The sequence below is a fragment of the Heptranchias perlo genome, chromosome 17 (assembly GCF_035084215.1).
Source record: "Heptranchias perlo isolate sHepPer1 chromosome 17, sHepPer1.hap1, whole genome shotgun sequence".
Taxonomy (NCBI): domain Eukaryota; kingdom Metazoa; phylum Chordata; class Chondrichthyes; order Hexanchiformes; family Hexanchidae; genus Heptranchias; species Heptranchias perlo.
The window spans coordinates 49616087-49637701 of NC_090341.1; the positions used below are offsets into that span (position 1 = coordinate 49616087).

The 21615-nt window shown below is 46.3% G+C and overlaps 1 protein-coding gene across 2 annotated transcripts in view; it reads left to right on the forward strand.

Moving 5' to 3' along the window:
• Positions 1-617: 617 nt before the first annotated feature.
• LOC137334294 (interleukin-1 receptor-associated kinase-like 2) overlaps positions 618-21615 on the forward strand; it is a 78120-nt gene continuing 57122 nt past the window's right edge. For both annotated transcript variants that reach the window (XM_067998967.1, XM_067998968.1), the window contains exon 1: positions 618-1086. In XM_067998967.1, coding sequence (XP_067855068.1) covers positions 987-1086 — 100 coding nt within the window. In that variant the 5' untranslated portion in view covers positions 618-986. The remainder of the gene's footprint in view (positions 1087-21615) is intronic.

The window sequence follows — 21615 nt, forward strand, 5'->3', positions numbered from 1 at the left end:
CTGACTATTAAGAGAGGCATGTTCCTGAAACATGAGAATTATCATAGCAAAGGGCGCTTAGGAAAACGTTGGCTGTAATTTAGAACTAATTATTACAAGTGTGGTGTCTCATTCCTTCAGATTTTAACTGTTGGAGATTTTAAAAATGTAAAATTTTACAGTAATTTCTTTTTAACTTTACTTTTCTGTCTTTTTTCTTTCTCTCAATCCAATCTTTTAACATTTATTTTAACCAGGTTAACGCCTCCCTTCAAATAATGGAGAGAGGAATTTGGAATATTGCGTTGCTACCACAACTGACAAGTTATTTTTACTTGGTAGAACTTAAATCCCACAATCCTGTTGAGTAAAACTGACGAGGGTGAGCAGTTGAAAGCGTTGTGTCGTTTCCCCTTTCTGCCATCAACTCGTCCAGAGCTGGACTCAAGTCCAGTGCTGTCGGTGGTGTATCCTGTGGTCTGTGAGTCACTCTACGTATTGTACAATTGTAAACAATTTTACAACACCAAGTTATAGTCCAGCAATTTTAGAAAATAATATAGAATAAAATTGCTGGACTATAACTTGGTGTTGTAAAATTGTTTACAATTGTCAACCCCAGTCCATCACCGGCATCTCCACATCATACGTATTGTACAGACACAGTATAAATTAATCCGCCGCATGCACTCACTGTCTGTTTGTTGTTCGTGCAAAACAGCCAGCTGGATTATTTCCCGTTGTCACAAATAATGACAATTAAATTTTAATGTAATGGAAAAGTAAATACGAATGAATTCAAGCCCTGCTCATTGCTACATGCTGCCCTCAACTTCTCTATTTCCTATGTGTGACGCAAAACAAAACAAAAAAATTCCACCGGAATACTTTCACTTAAATTTAGAATTACTTCATCATTCGGCTACGTTCAGTCGCTGATCGCCTTGTAACAGGACAAGTTGATTTGTTGGGGAGTGGAGGGGGAATTAAATAGATATAAAAATAAAATGACTTCTCAGCACTTTGTGTATGACATCCCTGCCAGCGTTATGGAAGAGTTTTATTTGGTGATGGACACCTTGGCGGCCGGGCAGTGGCATCGGTTTGGTGAGTGACTGCTGCTTTGTGTTTTGACTGTGGGTCAGTTCCAAAGGCTAATTGTTGATTACACCGTGCCAGTGGGATGGCGCGGGATAGGGGTAAACTTTGGAGCCAGGGTGAATTGACTCCAGAGGGAGATCTTACAGTCACATCTCCACCGGGGGGGGGGGGGGGAATCTCAGCATTTCAGGAGCCTCCAGAGTATTAGACGATTCTGTGGAGGGAGTAGATTAACAAGACGAGCTGGTTATTTTCGTCGTGGCCAGGGTCACCTGAGTGAGTCAAATTCGATCTGTACTGACTGTGGTTACGGGATTTTCATCAGTGTTTTTGGGTATGGTGTTTCGCAATTGAGTCCATTTTTCTAGGGGAACCGCAAACCGTAGACATGCTGCTATCAGAAGCAAATGCTCAGCGGTGATTCACATTCATGTCATCGTATCCTGTGTTCATAAGCAAATGGGAAGCGATTTGGGAAATAGCTGATGATGAAGAGCGTTGCCCATTTAGTGGACCTGAGATTACTGCATCTTTTCTAAAATAAATATGAATCTCATTTTTCTTTTACTTACTAAATGGCTGGGCGAGTACACCCTTAGTGCTTCTGTTCCCCACTCCATTCTGTGCCAGGTATAATTACACAAAAAACCCCACTGCATCTGACTTTCCACCAGCCGTCTCTCCCCAAATGCATGAAACAGGGTCTATATCTATAATAACAACAACTTGCATTTATATAATATAGAATAAAAACAGAAAATGCTGGAAAAGCTCAGCTCTGTGGAGAAAGAAACAGTTAACGTTTCAGAACTGGAAGATGTTAAAGTTTTTAAGCAAGTACAGAGCCAGGGAAAGGGGGGAGGGGGAGAGGAGGAAAGAACAAAAGGGAAGGTCTGTGATAGGGTAGAGGGCACGAGTGTTTAAATGACAAAAGGGATGATGGTGCGAGGCAAGGAGGGTGGTAATGGGACAAGTAAAGAAACAAAAGATGGGTCTAGAGGAGCTGTAAATGGCAACAGCAGAACCATTACCAGCATCTGCTGTCTGAGAAAATGGGAGCAGTGGTTCTGATCTGAAGTTATTGAAATCAGTGTTGAGTCTGGAAGGTTGTAAAGTGCCCAATTGAAAGATGAGGTGCTGTTCCTCGAGCTTCCATTGAGCTTCATTGGAACAGTGTAAGAGGCCGAGGACAGGGAGGTCAGAGTGGGAGTGGGACGGGGAATTAAAATGGCAAGCGACCGGCAGGTCAGGGTCACGCTTGCGGACAGAGCGGAGGTGTTCAGCAAAGTGACCACCCAATCTGCGTGCAGCGAATACAGTATGCTAAATTGAAAGAAGTACAAGTAAACCACTTTCACCTGGAAGGAGTGTTTGGGGCCCTGGACGTTGGGAGGGGAGGAGGTGAAAGGGGCAGGTGTTGCATCTCCTGCGCTCGCATGGGAAGGTGCCGTAGGGAGGAGAGCGAGTTATTTATATAGTGCCTTCAACATAGTAAAACTTCCCAAGGTGCTTCACAGGAGGATTATCAGATAAAAACGGCCACTGTGCCACATATAGAGATAATAGGACAGGTGACCAAAAGCTTGGTCAAAGAGATAGGTTTTAAGGAGCGTCTTAAAGGAGGAGACAGAAGCGGAGACGTTTAGGGAGGTAATTCCAGAACTGAGGGCCAAGGCAGCTGAAGGCACGGCCGCCAATGAAAGGTTATAGCTCGCTTTAAAAAAATTCATTCTCAGGAGATGGGCATTGCTAGCAAAGTCAGCATTTATTGCCCATCTCTAGTTGCCCTTGAGATGGTGGTGTGAGCCGCCTTCTTGAATCTGTAACCTCCTCTAGCCCTACAACCCTCTGAGAACTGTGTTCCTCCAATTCTGGCCTCTTATGCATCCCCGATTTTCTTCACTCCATCATTGGCGGCCGTGCCTTCAGCTGTCTAGGCCCTAAGCTCTGGAATTCCCTCCCTAAACCTCTCCACCTCTCCTACTTTAAGACGCTCCTTAAAACTTAGCTCTTTGACCAAGCTTTTGGTCACTGTCCTAATATCTCCTTATGTGGTTTAGTGTACAATTTTGTCTGATTACGCTCCTGTGAAGCGCCTTGGGTCGTTTTACTATATAAATGCAAGTTGTTTTTGTTGTGCCAGCAAGGGTATCGCTCGCTTAAGAAAATGCAAACTCCCGGAATAGTCAGTGATGAGTGTTTCCTATAGCAGCAGTTCCAGGAACAGCAATGCCCAAGGCTGCAGCCAGGCAACTACTAGACACGACAACTTAGGCAGGGCTGGTACGGTGTTGGTGGTTTTGATGAGATATTAATTTGCTGAAGACACATTGCCACTCATGGTATAAACGGAATGCCAGGAATGTGTACGAGCGACGGACAGCACCGCGAGATACTGAACCGATAATATGAAGATACGAATGGATTGCAGGTATAAATGGACCGCAGATATTTATCACCTCTCATTATTGGTCTTGATGTAAGCCGACTGTAAAGTTGCTGCATGTGAAACATTAAGTAAAAGAGGCGAGAGGGCTGGATGATGTCGTAAACCGTGACTTAAGCAATTGATGACAATTTCCTGACTCCCAGCTCTGATATCAGTTTTGTGTATTCATTACATTTTATACTGTGGAGCTCATGAGTGGTTATTCTGCATATTGGGCTCTGTTTTTATTTTTGCCAACAACTGCTGTCATTGTAGACACCAGCAGATCTCCCACACGTGTCAGGAGTATCCCACAAGTGCCAGGAGTATCACACAGGCAATCGGCACTTTCCCTCAGGGTATTAATCTTAAGTATTATGGGCTGTGCCAACACTTCCAGGACACCTCTCTTGCTTTATCCCACTTATTTGTCTCTCTACTGCTGTTCCTGCACACGTTTGAGTCTGAGGAAAGATTTCATTTCACTGAAATTGAAAGTTTCTTTAACATATGCCAAGGTAGTCCAGATCAATGTCTAATTTTTTCCTTGAATACACAAAAAAAACCTGACTGTCATAGAGATAGTATCAATTGACTCTTATCTGAGACCAATTGCGATGGCCACTGACTCACCACCAGTAAGATGGAACCCTGATGGGGACTCTTTAAAGTAACAGTACCTTCAAATATCTTTGTACTACAGAAATCACCCATCAACCCTGCGTATACAGAAAAAAGCAATCAAGCATTGTCACTTGTCACTGACTTTTGCCCTTTGCCCCCGAATTTCTGTTTTCTTTTCTCACCGATTTTCTTCTCCTGCCTCAAAGTCTCTGGCATTGGAAGGAGGAAAAAAATCAGGCAGGGTTACTGCCCCTGTTCACTATCCTGTGTCATCACCTGGAAAGCACCTGAGTGTAGACACTGAGTGAGAAAAGGATTCAGCTGATTTTCATCGCTCCGCCATTGGCGGCCGTGCCTTCGGCTGCCTAGGCCTTATGCTCAGAAATTCCCTCCCTAAACCTCTGCCTCTCCTAGTTTTGATACTGTCTAATAATTCAGTAGGAATGCAGTATCTCCTTATACAATGTTAAATAGGAACAGGAGTAGGTCATTCAGCCCCTCGAGCCTGTTCCGCCAATCAATTAGATCAAGGCTGATCCGTATCTCAACTCCATCTAGCCGCTTTGGTTCCTTAACACTTAGTACCCTTGCCTAAGAGTAAAATACTGCATGGGAGAGTTTAGTTTTTGATTTACAGGAAGCAGAGAGTTGGGATAAAAGGTTCATTCTCAGACTGGCAACCAGTAGCCAGTGGTGTTCCGCAGGGGTCGGTGCTGGGTCCCCAACTCTTTACAATCTATATTAACGATTTGGAGGAGGGGACCGAGTGTAACATATCAAAGTTTGCAGATGATACAAAGGTGGGAGGGAAAGTAGAGAGTGAGGAGGACATAAAAAACCTACAGGGGGATATAGACAGGCTGGGTGAGTGGGCGGAGATTTGGCAGATGCAATACAATATTGGAAAATGTGAGGTTATGCACTTTGGCAGGAAAAATCAGAGAGCAAGTTATTATCTTAATGGCGAGAAACTGGAAAGTACTGCAGTACAAAGGGATCTGGGGGTCCTAGTGCAAGAAAATGAAAAAGTTAGTATGCAGGTGCAGCAGGTGATCAAGAAGGCCAACGGAATGTTGGCTTTTATTGCTAGGGGGATAGAATATAAAAACAGGGAGGTATTGCTGCAGTTATATAAGGTATTGGTGAGACCGCATCTGGAATACTGCATACAGTTTTGGTGTCCATACTTAAGAAAAGACATACTTGCTCTCGAGGCAGTACAAAGAAGGTTCACTCGGTTAATCCCGGGGATGAGGGGGCGGACATATGAGGAGAGGTTGAGTGGATTGGGACTCTACTCATTGGAGTTCAGAAGAATGAGAGGCGATCTTATTGAAACATATAAGATTGTGAAGGGGCTTGATCGGGTGGATGCGGTAAGGATGTTCCCAAGGATGGGTGAAACTAGAACTAGGGGGCATAATCTTAGAATAAGGGGCTGCTCTTTCAAAACTGAGATGAGGAGAAACTTCTTCACTCAGAGGGTAGTAGGTCTGTGGAATTTGCTGCCCCAGGAAGCTGTGGAAGCTACATCATTAAATAAATTTAAAACAGAAATAGACAGTTTCCTAGAAGTAAAGGGAATTAGGGGTTACGGGGAGCGGGCAGGAAATTGGACATAAAGCTGAGTTCGGATCGGTCAAGGCCCTATGGGTGGCGGAGTGGGCCCAGGGGCTGAGTGGCCGGGTCCTGTTCCTACTTCTTGTGTTCTTTAGATTTGAGGTTAGGCTCAGATCAGCCGTGATCTTATTGAATAGCGGAGCAAGCTCGAGGGGCCGATTGGCCTACTCCTGCTCCTATTTCTTATGTTCTTAACTGTCACATCAACTTAATCGGCTGTGATCCATATATTCATTTCTAGATACTTGTCATCTGTAGTGATATAGGACCTTTAATGTTAGTTGGTGCTCTCATTGAAAGTTTTACACTGGACCTAGACTCAATCATGACTTTTATCAGAGTGTTGAATTTTGTAACTTCAGCGCTGATTGCCTGCATATGACATACATGTCGTACTCATTACCTGTGTGGCTTGGTTTGATTTTCTGGCTGTATTTTCTTCACAGGATGTGGATTTTTTTTTTGGAGTACCTTGTGTTGAGAGTTTCAGCTACAGATTTTTTTTTCTGGTGCCATCAGTGGCTTAGAGTGATAGCATCTCAACAAGTAATTTTGTTTGACCTCCTTTGTGCGGGTAACTTCCTTTTTTTTTCTGACACTCTGGGGTGCCTTATTGCCTTACAGATTCATTCCAGATTCCTTGCAGTGACATTACATCAAGCCAAAGCTCTGCAAGCCAAAGCTCTACACTCTGCCCGAGGGGATTGCACCCTGACTGCATCCCCCCGGCATACAATGGCAGGAAGGCTCCAAATGGTTGCCTTCCCCCACTTGACCACTTGATCTTAGCCAAAAGGCCGAGAAGCGGGTAACTTCCTGTACAATCGTGACATATATTTTGGGTGATGGTGCTTTCGTTCAGTCTGGCCTTTTGCGATTTAATGGTTTTCCATGTTCTACACTACTATTTAGATGCTGCTTGTTTAATGCTTAAAGCTTGGAAATTGGACATTTCAAAGGTTCTGCTGAAGTAAACAAAGGCTGAGAAAGATATAGTCGGGTCCTGCAATGGCTGTCCGTATAGGATGTGCAGCTTTCAATAATTTGGCAATTTATCTTCTTATCCCGATCGGTAAATTTGCTTGCGGTTGCTAATTGGTGGAGCTGTGTGTAGTACATGACCAGTGTCTCACCACACTTTTGATTGGGCTGTTCTCTTTTGAAATAAAATATTTATGGAGCTTTTGCACAACTGCATCTGAATGATTCAGCTTTATAGTTGATGGCACTGATTCGAAGATTGCTTAAATTCCGTCTGCTGTCTAATGGAATAGCATGCAATGTCAAAAGCAGTCAGAAAATGTTCAAGTCAGCAGACCCACTTCCACTGGAGTTGGGCCAGTCTCGCTCTCTCTGGGGGGAAGGGAGCTTCTTCTAGCAATCTAGCCTCAAGCCATGCTTAAGGCTTATTAATTTGGTACATGTGTCATCAAGTTCTGAGCTCACATTCCAAGACTGCTTACATCTACATTATCATATCTGACAGTGATGTGTGTGAGAGTGAGGTCAAAAAAATTAACCCACAATACTTTCCTTTCACCAGCATCTTTGTGGCTTGAAAATAACCTTCTCTGGTTCGCGAAGCAGAGTTCAACGATAAGTCAGCAGTTGATAATGCATTTTAACGCAGGGGCCCTGAGGTTTTGTAAATGTGTGCACCAACAAGCAATAGGATGCACCCACTGACATTCTGGTACATTTGAAGCAAAACTCAGAACACAATACTGGAATGGCCATTTCAGACAGGCTTTTTTTTTGTTTAAAGGGGGAACAGTCTTGAAAAAGTGTTTGGCAAACTTTTTATTTTAGGGAAACAGGAAGAATAAACTTGCATTTATGTAGCATCTTTCATGTTCCGAGGATGTCCATAGTACTTCACAACCAATGGATTACTTTTGAAATGTAGTCATTGTTGTTACACAGGCAAGCAAAGCAGCCAATTTGAACACAGAATGATCACACAAAGAGCAATGACCAGTTACTCTGTTGAGCAAGCCACCAGGAAATCTTCCTACTCATTTTTAAAGAGCTTTTTAAAAAAATATTTCAATAAATTTTATGATAAAGTATATTAAGATACACACAGTTCAATGTAAAAGGACACAATTTCAGGCAATATAGCTCAAACCAATACAATGCAGATCGTACACACTATGATCTCATTAGAGAGAGCAAGACAATGTGAGAACTAGAGACAGAGAGAGTGAGAGACACACAGAGAGACACACAGAGAGACAGAAAGAAAGACCCAGAGAGAGAGGCAGAGAGACAGAAAGAGAGACCCAGAGAGAGAGGCAGAGACCCAGACAGAGAGAGAGATAGATAGAGAAAGAGACTCAGAGATGGTGACCCAGAGAACCAGAGGGAGAGAGAGAGACCCAGAGAGACAGAAAGAGAGACCAAGAGAGAGAGGCAGAGACCCAGAGAGAGAGAGAGATAGATAGAGAAAGAGACTCAGAGATGGTGACCCAGAGAACCAGAGGGAGAGAGAGAGACCCAGAGAGAGACCCGGAGAGAGAGAGAGAGAGAGAGAGAGAGAATGAGACCAAGATGCAGAGAGAGAGACACCCAGATGGAGAGAGGGTGAGAGTCCCAGAGAGAGAGACCCAAAAAGAGAGAGAGACACACAGAGAGAGGGTGAAAGAACCAGAGAAAGAGAGAGAGAGAGAGGGGGAGAGCCAGCGGGAGAGAGAGAGAGATCCGGAGAGAGAGGGTGAGAGACCCAGAGAGAGACCCACAGAGAGTGGGAGAGACCCAGAAAGAGAGAGTGAGAGAACCAGAGAAAGTGAGAGACGCAGAGACAGAGAGACAGTTATACCCGGAGGGATAGAGAGAGTGAGAGACCCAGAGTCAGAGACCCAGAGACAGAGAGTGAGCGAGCTCCAGAGAGATAGAGAGAGAGAGAGAGCCAGAGGGAGAGAGTGAGAGACCCAGTGGGAGTGAGAGAGAGAGAGACCCAGAGAGAGTAAGAGACAGAAAGAGAGACCCAAAGACCCAGAGAGAGCGAGAGAGTGCGAGAAACTAGAGACAAAGAGAGTGAGAGACCCAGAGAGAGAGAGAGAGAGACAGAAAGAGAGACCCAGAGAGAGAGGCAGAGAGACAGAAAGAGATCCAGAGAGAGAGGCAGAGACCCAGAGAGAGAGAGGGGTAGAGATAGAGACCCAGATATGGAGACCGAGAGAACCAGAGAGAGAGAGACCCAGAGAGAGAGAATGAGACCAGTGAGAAAGAATGAGACCCAGAGAGAGAGACACCCAGACGGAGAGAGGGTTAGAGTCCCAGAGAGAGAGGGAGAGATCCAAAGAGGGAGAGAGACACAGAGAGAGAGAGTGAGAAACCCAGAGAGAGAGAGAGAGAGTGAGAGACGCAGAGACAGAGAGATAGTTATACCCAGAGGGATAGAGAAAGTGAGAGACCCAGAGTCAGAGACTCAGAGACAGAGAGTGAGAGACCCAGAGGGAGAGAGTGAGAGACCTACAGAGAGTGAGAGAGAGACCCAGAGAGAGTAAGAGAGACCCAGAGACAGCAAGAATGATACCCTGTGAGAGAGAGTAAAACCCAGAGAGAGCGAGAGTGTGAGAACTAGAGACAGAGAGAGTGAGAGACCCAGAGAGAGAGAGAGACAGAAAGAGAGACCCAGAGAGAGAGAGGCAGAGAGACAGAAAAGAGAGACCCTGAGAGAGAGGCAGAGATCCAGAGAGATAGATAGAGATAGAGACCCAGGGATGGAGACCGAGAGAACCAGAGGGAGAGAGAGAGACCCAGAGAGAGAGAATGAGACCATGTGAGAGAGACAAACATCCAGAGAGAGAGAGAGAGTGTGAGAACTAGAGAGAGAGAGAGAGAGAGAGACCTAGAGAGAAAGACCCAGAGAGAGCAACCTAGAGAGAGAGAGAGAGAGACAGAGACCCAGAGTGAGGTACCGCAGGGATCAGTGCTTGGGCCCCAGCTATTCACAATATATATCAATGATTTGGATGAGGGAACTAAATGTAACATTTCCAAGTTTGCAGACGACACAAAGCTGGGGTGGAATGTGAGCTGTGAGGATGATGCAAAGAGGCTCCAATGTGATTTAGACAAGTTGGGTGAGTGGGCAAGAACATGGCAGATGCAATATAACGTGGATAAATGTGAGGTTATCCACTTTGGTTGTAAAAACAGAAAGGCAGATTATTATCTGAATGGTAATAGATTGGGAAAAGGGGAGGTACAACGACACCTGGGTGTCCTTGTACACCAGTCGCTGAAATGAGCATTCAGGTGCAGCAAGCAGTTAGGAAGGCGAATGGTATGTTGGCCTTCATTGCAAGAGGATTTAAGTACAGGAGCAGGGATGTCTTACTGCAGTTATACAGGGCCTTGGTGAGACCACATCTGGAGTATTGTGTGCAGTTTTGGTCTCCTTGTCTGAGGAAGGATGTCCTTGCCATGGAGGGAGTGCAACGAAGGTTTACCAGACTGATTCCTGGGATGGCAGGACTGACGTCTGAGGAGACATTGGGTCGACTAGGCCTATATTCACTAGAGTTTAGAAGAATGAGAGGTGATCTCATCGAAACATATAAAATTCTAACAGGACTAGACAGACTAGATGCAGGGAGGATGTTCCCGATGGCTGGGGAGTCCAGAATCAGGGGTCACAGTCTCAGGATACGGGGTATGCCATTTAGAACTGAGATGAGGAGAAATTTCTTCACTCCGAGGGTGGTGAACCTGTGGAATTCTCTACCACAGCAGGCAGTGGAGGCCAAGTCATTAGATGTATTCAAGAAGGAGATAGATATATTTCTTAATGCTAAAGGGATCAAGGGATATGGGGAAAAAGCAGGAACAGGGTACTGAGTTAGACGATCAGCCATAATCATTTTGAATGGTGGAGCAGGCCCGAAGGGCCGAATGGCCTACTCTTGCTCCTATTTTCTGTGTTTCTATTACAATTCAAAACACAGTACATATCTTCTAATACATTCCGTACAATACAAGGTGGGGTGGCCTTACAAGGTGGCCTTTCCCTATGAAGCCTTTGCGTAGGCCACACTTCACTTCAATGCTTCCCGCAGCACGTACTCCTGGACCTTGGAGTGTGGCAGTTGACAACAGTCGGTCGTGGACAGCTCCTTCAGCTAGAAGACCAACAGATGGACCAAAGGGCCTCCTTCACCAAGTTGATGATCTTCATGCAGCAATTGATAGCTGCCTCGGTGTGCGTCCCAAGGAACAACCCGTAGAGCACAGCGTCCTATGTTACCAAGCTGTTGGGAATGAACTGGGACAGATACTAACACATCTCTCTCCACACCTCCTGCGCGAAGGGGCAGTCCATCAGGAGTTGGACGACGGACTCGTCCCTGCCAAAGCCTCGAGGGCAGCTCGCAGTAGCGCTGAGATTCCGTGTGTGTTGCAAGGATCGCACTGGGAGGGCCCTTCTCACTATCATCCAAGCTACATGCTGATGCCTGTTGGTCAGTTCTGGCGACGAGACATTCTGCCAAATGGCATCAACCGTCTGGTCGGGGAATTGCCCATTTGGATCCACCTTCTCCTTTCTTTGCAGGACTCTAAGAACATTCCATGCCAACCACTGTCTGATGGCCTTGAAATCGAAGGGGTTCCTCCTCAGGAACTTCTCCACCTGGGACAGGTGGTGGGGAATGGTACAGCTGGACTGGAGGTCCTACATTTGCTTGGCCAGTGTGGCCAGACCCAGCCTTCTCAGTGTGTTGGACAGGTAGAAACGCAGAACGTAGTGACACTTGGTGTTTGCGTAATGGGCTCTACACACATCCTGAGGCAGCCACACACAAAGGTGGCCATCAGGATCAGTGCGGTATTGGGGACGCTCACTCTTCTCCCACCCCCCTCCCCCGGTGCCTTTTCTGGGGGCTTGTACATGATGGTGTCCCTGTGGACGCGTTCTACCTTGGACCTCCAGACAAAGTGGAAGATAGTTCGGGTGACTGTGACGGCGGAGATCAGGCCAGACCGTGAGTACCTCACACCTTATCACCCAGTTCCTGCTGGTTATGGAGAGGGAGCGCCCCACCCACATACCAAGCTTCTGTTTGGCCTTACGACCAGCTCCTCCCAGTTCTTGGTGCAGGCCTGGGGCCCCCCAAAACAGATCCCCAGCACCTTCCGTTAGTCGGACCTGAGGTGAAGGGGACAAAGGATCGGGTCTCCCACCTGCGAAAGAACATGGCCTCACTCTTATTTCGGTTCACTCTGGCCCGAGGCCAGCTCGAAACGGTCACACGTGCCCAGTCTGTGGACCAACTGCTAATCGGAGCAAAAGATGGTGATGTCGTCCACGTACGGGGTAGCCTTAACCTGAGAGCCTCCGCTGCCTGGGATCGCCACCCCTCTGATACCTGCGCCCTTCCTGATGGACGCAGCAAACATCTCGATACAACAAAGGAACAAGACCGCAGAGAGAGGACAGCCCTGCCTGACTCCAGATCTGATCGGGAAGCTCTCCGACTCCCATCTGTTGATTAGGACTGTGCTACGGATGTCCGCATAGGGCAGTTGGATCCAATCACGGATTCCCTCCCCAATCCCCATTTTGGAGAGCACGTACATCATGTACGTGTGGGATATTCTGTCGAAGGCCTCCTCCTGGTCCAGGCTGATGAGGCATGTGTTCACCCCCCTGTCCTGCATGTAGGCGATCGTATCCCTGAGCAGCACAAGGCAATCAGAGAGCTTCCTGCCAGGTACAGTATAGATCTGATCCACATGGATCACCAGCTCCAGAGCAGACTTGAGCCTGTTAGCGATGGCCTTAGGCAGGATCTTGTAGTCGACATTTAGCAAGGAAACGGGTCACCAATTTCTGATTTCTTCCCTCTTCCCCCCTTCCGCTTGTAGATGAGGGTGATGTTGCTTTTCCTCATGGACTCTGACATGCTGCCTGCCAGAAGCATACCCCCTTATGCTTCCAGTAGATCTGGACCTATCCAGTCCCACAGAGCTGAGTAAAACTCAACCGGTAAGCCATCGCTTCTGGGAGTTCTTCTCTTCTCGAAGGACCCGACGACCTTTGTCAGCTCATCCAAAGTAAGCTGCCAATCCAGGCTCTCCCTCTCCCTGTCCTCTAAGACCTCTATGATAGGCATAAAAGGATTTGCTGATCCTCAGTACGTCGGCCTGCAAAGACATCACCGAGCCGTCTTCCTCCTTCAGGGTGCTGATCACAGAGGTCTCTCTGTTCAGCTTCTGGAAGAAGAAGCGCGAGCACTTCTCGTCCTGCTGCACAGAATGGACTCTGGACTGGAAGATGATCTTTGAGGCCTCGGAGTCGAAGAGTGAGGCTTGCAAGCCGTTCAACTCTCTGAGTTCCTCCCCGACATCAACCTCCATCGACTGCAGCCGGAGCAGATCCTGCATGCTTTTCTGGAGCTGCGACACTTCCCTCTGTCTCTCTCTTACCTTCTGAACACCTTTGAGGATGAAGAACCTCTTAACGTTGGCCTTAATTGCTTCCCACCGGTGCACTGTGGAGTCGAAGAGGGGTTTCACGGTGCTCCAACCTGTGTAATCCCTCTTTAGTTCCTTGATGTTCTCCAGGGACAACAGTCTCACATTCAGCTTCCATTTCTCCCTGCCCACCCTCTGGTCTTCCTGCGATTGACAGTCAGCCAGTAGGAGGCAGTGGTCAGAGAAGAACACCGGCTGGACGTCAGTGGATCTGACCTTGAGCATTGAGGGCACAAACAGGAAGTCTATCCTGAAATGGACGGAGCCATTTGGTCTGGACCAGGTTTATCTCTGATGCGCTCCATCTGCAGGATTGCTGAAGATGTCACGAAGCTTTGCGTCTTTCACCGCTTCCATCAAGTGTTTGGGACGTGGTGTCCAGTATGCCGTCGCCCCTGCTGGATTGTCCAGCCGCATCGATGATGCAGTTGAAGTCTTCAGCGAGAACGACCAGCCTGGAGGTCGCCAGCAGCATCAGGAGATGCTGGAAGACCTCCAGCCGCTCGCTCCTGAGGGTCGGGGCATACACATTGATCAGTCAAAGCGGGGCGTTCTGCCACAAGCAGGCGGCCCCCCACCACCCCCTTAACCTCGATCGACTGCCCCAGGTCTACACGCGTGACCACTGCTGGTACTTGCTGAGTTGCAGGATCCCGCACTCCTGCAAGGACAGCAGGTCCCTCTTGAGCTTGGACAGGTAGTTCAGGGTCGCAGCACATCACATAGTCGATTTAATACTACGCACGTTTATGGATGCAATTTTTAAAGCCATTTTAAAAGTACAAAAGGACAACCATTAAAGGCCTTACAATTGCATCAGTCCGGGTTCTACGTTACCATCCGTTTCGAACCCTCGGACCAGATTCTGCATTTGTGTGGTATGCAGGAACTTCTGGACGGTCCTTGGGCTGAGGAAGGAGGCCTGTCCTTCGTTGGGGGAGGGTCCGCGCTTAGGGGTTGACAGCGGGGTCTCGTGGAGTGGTCTGTCTGTGATATCCGCGGCCAGGTCCAGCTCCTTGGCCTTCGTTCTCCACGACCGTCGTGCTGCTCCCGGTTTCCAGGAGATGGGGGACCTCGCTAGCTGCGTTGTTTCTCCCAGTTGCCCGGGGTTGGGGGACCTCGCTCTCCGTGTCGCTACTCCCGGCATCCCGGCGTTGGGGTGCGCTAGGCGTGTCGATGGTGGGTGTTGCTACTTCCAAGTTCCTGGAGCTGAAGCGTGTCGTTGGTGTCACTGGTCACCGTCACGTTTTGCCGCTTCCTTTGATGAAGGTGGGGTTTCCCCCCTTTTCCTTGTTCATCAGCTGAGGAGTGGTCGCTGTTGTCCGTTGGGGACTCTAAGCTCCTCTTGCTGCTGGTCACACCTTTGGCGTTTGTACCTCTGGTCCTACGGGACTTCCTCTTTTTCTTTCCCTGTGTCATCCATCCTTCTTCCATCCCAGGTCACTTTGCATCGACTCTGCGTTCTCAGGAGAAGGCTCGGGGCTGGGTGTCAGGTTTAGGTTGCTTTCTTCGACTCTCCTTTCCTGCTCATTGTCCTCCACCTAGTCTTTGGCTCTTTCACGTGGGACTACAGCAAGGGGGGGCGGGGAAAGGGGTCTGGCCTCCTTTGGGGGGCAGCCACAACTGCTGCTCTCTTCTCCTGCGTCACCTTGCCTCTCGCTGCCTGTGCATAGCTATGTCTGCGGTTTGGACAGATCTCGTACAGGTGACCATCCTCTCCACACAAGTTGCAGCACTTGGCCTCCTGACAGTCCAATGTCTGGTGGCCCTCCTTCCTGCAGATCGCTGCCTTGCAGGAGGCCGCCTCGTGCCCGGGTTTGCCGCAGGATCGACACACTCTGGGCTGCCCCTGGTAGACCACATACCCACGACTCATCCCAATCACAAAACTTGACAGAAGGTGGATGATGTTTCCATTGGCATCCACCCTCAGCCTCGCCTTGATGCTCCTCTTGTTGGTCCAGATCCCATGCATGTCCTGGATGTCGATGCTCCGATCGCTCTGTCCATGTATCTCTTGAGGAACATCAGCACATCCATGACGGGCACACGCAGGTTGAACATGTGGACCGTTAGCGTCCGTTCCTTCTCCTGTGGGAGCGCGAAGAGCTGCTCCACTGTGAGGAGTGACAACGGCACTTCCTTCCCCTTCTCCTTGTAGGCCTGAAGCATCTTCAGGCATCCTGCGACATCCCTGAAGGTCACGTCGAAGTATCCGCTCCTCAGGGAGTCCTGCAGGCAGAAGATACCCGTGGCCTTGAATCCACAGACTTCGAGAAGGACCTTCCTCACGAAGACATTTACTTCCAGCTGAGCAGGCAGACAGGTTCTTGGTTTAACATCTCATCTGAAAGACAGCACCTTCAACAATGCTGCACACCCTCAGTAATGCACTGAAGGGTCAGCCTAGATTAAGTGATCGTAGTCTGGAGTGGGGCTTGAACCTTTACCCTTCTGACTCAGAGGTTCCAGTGCTACCAACTGAGCCAAGCTGACACTTGAAGTGCCACCATAAAAAGAAACAACAGCAAATGCCTGAATCTTAAATAAAAACTAAAGAATGCTGGCGATACACAGCAGACCCATCAACATTTGCAAAGAGAAAAGGCTGAGAAATCTAGTATATTGAATTCACTGCTCACAATGAAGTGATATTAGGACAAATGACCAAAAACTGATCGGCGGCATACAGATGAGGCCCGGGATTTAAAGTATCCCAAGCCCGAAATCTGGGCCTACGAGTGTGATTTGCAGTCGCACTGCCTCGCCCCTGCTGGGTGTTAAAAAGTTGCATGCTAGAATTTAACAGAGGTTTGCATGACATTGCAGGCTACAAGACCAATGATTGAGCAGTTTTTAACAGTCATCTAAAGCAGATTAAATTTCAGCCACAAAACTTTCCCTGGTGTCTGTTATGGTGCAGTCAATATCACGATTCAGGTTTTTGTGGATGGTCTTTGTGCTGATGTATCATGTGTCAATGTGGACCACATTCTGGATGCGTGGGGTCGTTCATATAAGGTGATCTGTGATTGTGATATTACTGCAGGTTTCCCCAGACATAATGTGCACTTGATTGGCGACATTACTCTGTCATGTATGGGTGTATAGGTTAATTTTATGAAATCGCTCTGTGAGCATGGTGCCTCACCCACTGGCAATGCATATCAGGAAATTCAACACATTCTCCCCACGATTTTCCATTCATTAAAATTCCTACTACTGCACTGGGTTGTTATGATCTGGAATGCACTGGCTGGAAGGGCGGTGGAAGCAGATTCAAAAGTGACTTTCAAGAGGGAATTGGAAGTATACTTGTAAAGGAAAAAATTGCAGGGGTATGGGGAAACAGCAGAGGAGTGGGACTGATTGGATAGTTCTTTCAAAGAGCCAGCACAGGCACGATGAGCTGAATGGCCTCCTTCTGTGCTGTATGATTCTATAAGAAGGACTCAAAAGATAATTTTCAGCGTTGTGAAGGTCAGAATCCTGGGCTGTGCTCACGGAGGTTGGGATTGTGAAGGTGTTGCTGGTTCTTCCGTTGAAATCAAAATGGTGTCCTGGTGCAAGCCAGTTGTGGGACGTTAGGCTGGGTTAGTATGTGACAGGTAAGGTGTGGCACCCTTATCATTGAAAACTAATATCACAGCTTGGGTGTAACTGGTACCACAGACAGTATAATGGATTTCCCTATAGGGGCAAGGTGACCACATTTTATATTTATATATATAACAGAAATTTGTGAATTTTGTTTTCTTAAAGGCAGAGAGTTGTCCTGAAAATGTTTTCAGTAAACATTTTGTTTCTAAACAGAGTGGTTAAATGCAGTTTTTTTTTTAAAAGGGTTATTCAGCCTCACCTTTGCTTCAACATGACCCCACCTTTAACCTTTCACCCCAACCCATAATCTTTAGTACTGCTTCCTTTCTCTTGTGCACGCACACATACAAAACCAGATTACTAGAGTTAGGAAAGAGAATTAACAAGCAGGACCTCAAGGGTAGTAATCTCCGGATTACTCCCAGTGCCACACGCTAGTAAGTATAGAAATAGAAGGATAGAGCAGATGAATGCGTGGCTGGAGAGATGGTGCAGGAGGGAGGGCTTTAGATTTCTGGGGCATTGGGAACGGTTCTGGGGGACGTGGGACCTGTACAAGCCGGACGGGTTGCATCTCAACAGGGCCAGGACCATTATCCTTGCTGGGAGGTTTGCTAGTGCTGTTGGGGAGGGTTTAAACTAACTTAGCAGGGGGATGAGAACCTGAGAGGAGATTCAGAAGGGAGAGTAACAAAGCTGGAAGTGGAAGACAGCGGAAACAAAGGCCAGCAGCAAATAAGGTCAAAATAGGAAAGAATGTTAAAAAGGCAAAATTAAAGGCACTTTATCTGAATGCATGCAGCATTCACAACAAGGTAGATGAATTGACAGCACAAATAGAAGTAAATGGGTATGATCTAATTGCCATTACGGAGTCGTGGCTACAGGGTGACCAAGGCTGAGAGCTGAATATCCAAGGAAATTCGACATTTAGGAAGGGCAGGCAAAAAGGAAAAGAGGGTGGGGTAGCGCTGTTAATAAAGGATGAGATCAGTACAATAGGGAGGAAGGATCTTGGCTCAGAAGATCAAGATGTAGAATCAGTTTGGGTGGAGCTAAGAAACAGCATGGGGCAGAAAACATTGGTGGGAGTTGTTTATAGGCCACCAAACAGTAGTGGTAATGCATGGCACGGTATAAAGCAGGAAATTAGAAGTGCATGTAACAAGGGAAATACAGTAATCATGGGGTCTTTAATCTACATATAGATTGGGCAAACTAAATTAGCACTAATACTATGGAGGACGAATTCTTGGAATGTATACGAGATGGTTTTCTAGATCAGTATGTTGAGGAACCAACTAGGGCACAGGCTATTTTAGATCTAGTATTGTGCAATGAGAAAGGGCTAATTAATAATCTTGTTGTAAAGGAGCCCTTAGGGAAGAGTGACCATAATATGATAGAATTTTTCATTAAGTTTGAAAGTGATGTAGTTCAATCCGAAACTAGGGTCCTAAATCTAAACAAAGGGAACTACGAAGGTATGAGGCGCAAGTTGGCTGTGGTTGATTGGGGAACTACATTAAACGGTATGATGGTAGACAGGCAATGGCTAGCATTTAAAGAATTAATACATAATTTGCAACAAATATATATTCCTTTAAAGGCACAAAAACCCAATAGGAAAAGTAGTCCAACAATGGCTAACAAGAGAAGTTAAAGATAGTATTAAATCAAAGGAAAAGACATATAAAGTTGCCAGAAAAAGCAGTAAGCCTGAGGATTGGGAGCATTTTAGAATTCAGCAAAGGAGGACCAAGAAATTGTTAAAGAAAGGGAAAATAGAATATGAGAGTAAACTAGTGAGAAACATAAAAACAGACTGTAAAAGTTTCTATATGTATGTAAAAAGGAAAAGACTGGCAAAGGCAAGTGTGGGTCCCTTACAGACAGAGACGGGAGAATTTATAATGGGGAATAAGGAAATGGCAGATAAATTAAACAAATACTTTGGGGGTGATTTTAAACCTCAAGAACGGGTGGGTTGGAGTTGAAAATAGTTGTTTTTTTGGGTCGCAACCGCAAAATTTTTGGACTTTGCATTCCCGGTGGGAAGCCTGTACTTTTACGCGCCGACATTAAACCCGGAAATAAAGCCGGATTGCGGTCGCGACCCAAAAAACAACTATTTTCAACTTCCACCCACCCCCAACCCACCCATTCGTGGGGTTTAAAATCATCCCCTTTGTGTCAGTCTTCACAGAAGACTACACAAAAAACCTCCCAGAATTTTTTTTTTAGTCGTTCATGGAATGTGGGCGTCGCTGGTGAGGCCAGCATTTATTGCCCATCCCTAATTGCTCTTGAGAAGGTGGTGGTGAGCCTCCCAGAAATACTAGAGAACCAAGGGTCTGGCGAGAATGAGGAACTGAAAGAAATTAGTATTAGTAAAAAAAAATAGTACTAGTGAAATTAATGGGACTGAAAGTCGATAAACCCCAAGGACCTGATGATCTACATCCCAGGGTTTTGAAAGAGGTGGCTATAGAGATAGTGGATGCATTGGTTGTCATCTTCCAAAATTCTATAGATTTTGGAATGTTTGGAGGGTAGCAAATGTAACCCCACTATTTAAGAAAGGAGGGAAGAGAGAAAACAGGGAACTACAGACCTGACATCAGTAGTAGGGAAAATGCTAGAATCTATTATAAAGGATGTGATAACAGGACACTTGGAAAATAATAACAGGATTTGGCAGAGTCAGTATGGATTTATGAAAGGGAAATCATTTTTGACAAACTTATTGGAGTTCTTTGAGGATGTAACTAGTAAAATAGATAAGGGGGAACCAGTGGATGTGGTGTATTTGGATTTTCAGAAGGCTTTCGATAAGGTCCCACACAGGAGGTTGGTGAACAGAGTTAAAGCACATGGAATTGGGGGTAATATACTGGTATGGATTGAGAATTGGTTAACAGACAGAAAACAGAGAGTAGGAATAAACGGGTCTTTTTCAGGTTGGCAGACTGTGACTAGTGGGGTATCGCAGGGATCGGTGCTTGGGCCCCAGCTATTCACAATCTATATCAATGATTTGGATGAGGGGACCAAATGTAATATTTCCAAGTTTGCTGTTGACACAAAACTAGGTGGGAATGTGAGTTGTGAGGAGGATGCAAAGAGGCTTCAATGGGATATAGACAGGCTAAGTGAGCGGGCAAGAACATGGCAGATGGAATATAATGTGGAAAAATGTGAAGTTATCCACTTTGATAGGAAGAACAGAAATGCAGAGTATTTTTTAAATGGTGAGTGATAGGGAAATGCTGATGTTCAAAGGGATCTGGGTGTCCTTGTACATGAGTCACTGAGAGCTAACATGCAGGTGCAGCAAGCAATTAGGAAGGCAAATGATATGTTGGCCTTTATTACAAGAGGATTTGAGTACAGGAGTAAAGATGTCTTACTGCAATTATATAGGGCCTTGGTGAGACCGCACCTGGAGTATTGTGTACAATTTTGGTCTCCTTACCTAAGAAAGGATATACTTGCCATAGAGGGAGTGCAATGAAGGTTCACCAGAGTGATTCCAGGGATGGCGGGATTGTCATATGAGGAGAGATTGAGTAGACTAGGCCTGTATTCTCTAGAGTTTAGAAGAATGAGAGAGGATCTCATTGAAACATACAAAATTCTTACAGGGTTCGATAGGGTAGATGAGGGGAGGATGTTTCCCCTGGCTGGGGAGTCCAGAACCAGGGGTCACAGTCTCAGAATAAGGGGTAGGCCATTTAGGACTGAGATGAGGAGAAATTTCTTCACTCAGGGGGTGGTGAATCTTTGGAGTTCTCTACCCCACAGGGCTGAGGAGGCTCAGTCATTGAGTCCATTCAAAACAGAGATGGATAGAATTCTAGATATTAAAAGGCATCAAGGGATATGGGGATATTGCAGAAAAATGGCGTTGAGGTAGAAGATCAGCCATGATCTTGTTGAATGGCGGAGCAGGCTCGAGGGGCCGGATGGCCTACTCCTGCTCCTATTTCTTATGTTTTTATGTTCTTATGTTCTACCTAAACGGTGAAGACAAAAATTTACCCTACAGTGTCTTTCCCAGCTTTCTCATTCTTGTGTCTCTTTCCTCATCTTTCATACATCCCAAAATCTGTCTGGATGTTAGATTAGTGCAGATGTTAGGACTTCAGAGCTAGCTGTGATGGCGGAACAAGCCTGCATCTGGCAGATGTCATTTAATATGGATAAATGTAGTGTTATGCTTGTGAGTAGAGTTAATGCCAAGCAGGTGTATACCCTGCAGGGTTGCGAGTTTAAGGCCATTGAGTAGGAGAAAGACCCAAGTATTACACAATACATGAATCGCTTAAGGTTCACGACCAGTGCCGTGAGGCTATAGCATAAGTAAATACAGTAATAGGACAATACAATACAAAACAAAAAACACTATACTGTCCTTGTATAAAACCTTGAGTAGGTCTCATGTAGAATACTGTGTCCAGTTTTGGTCAACTCACATTGTGGGTGATAAGAGAGGACCTGGAAAAGGTTCAGAGGGCCACCAGATTAATACCTAGTTACTACAAGTGTCTTAGAGAGCTGGTACTTTTCATTCAAGAAAAGCATGGACTTCAAGGAGATTTGATTGAGGTCTTTGAAACAATGAAGGGATTAGATTCGGTCTATATGGATAGGCTATTTGAGTTAGATAGATTAAGGAGGACTAGCAGACATGGGTATAATTTACTTAAGCATTGAACTAGGTTAGATGTCAGGAGGTTTTTCTTTTCAGAGTCGTTCCTTGTGGAACTTACAAGATTGCAAAG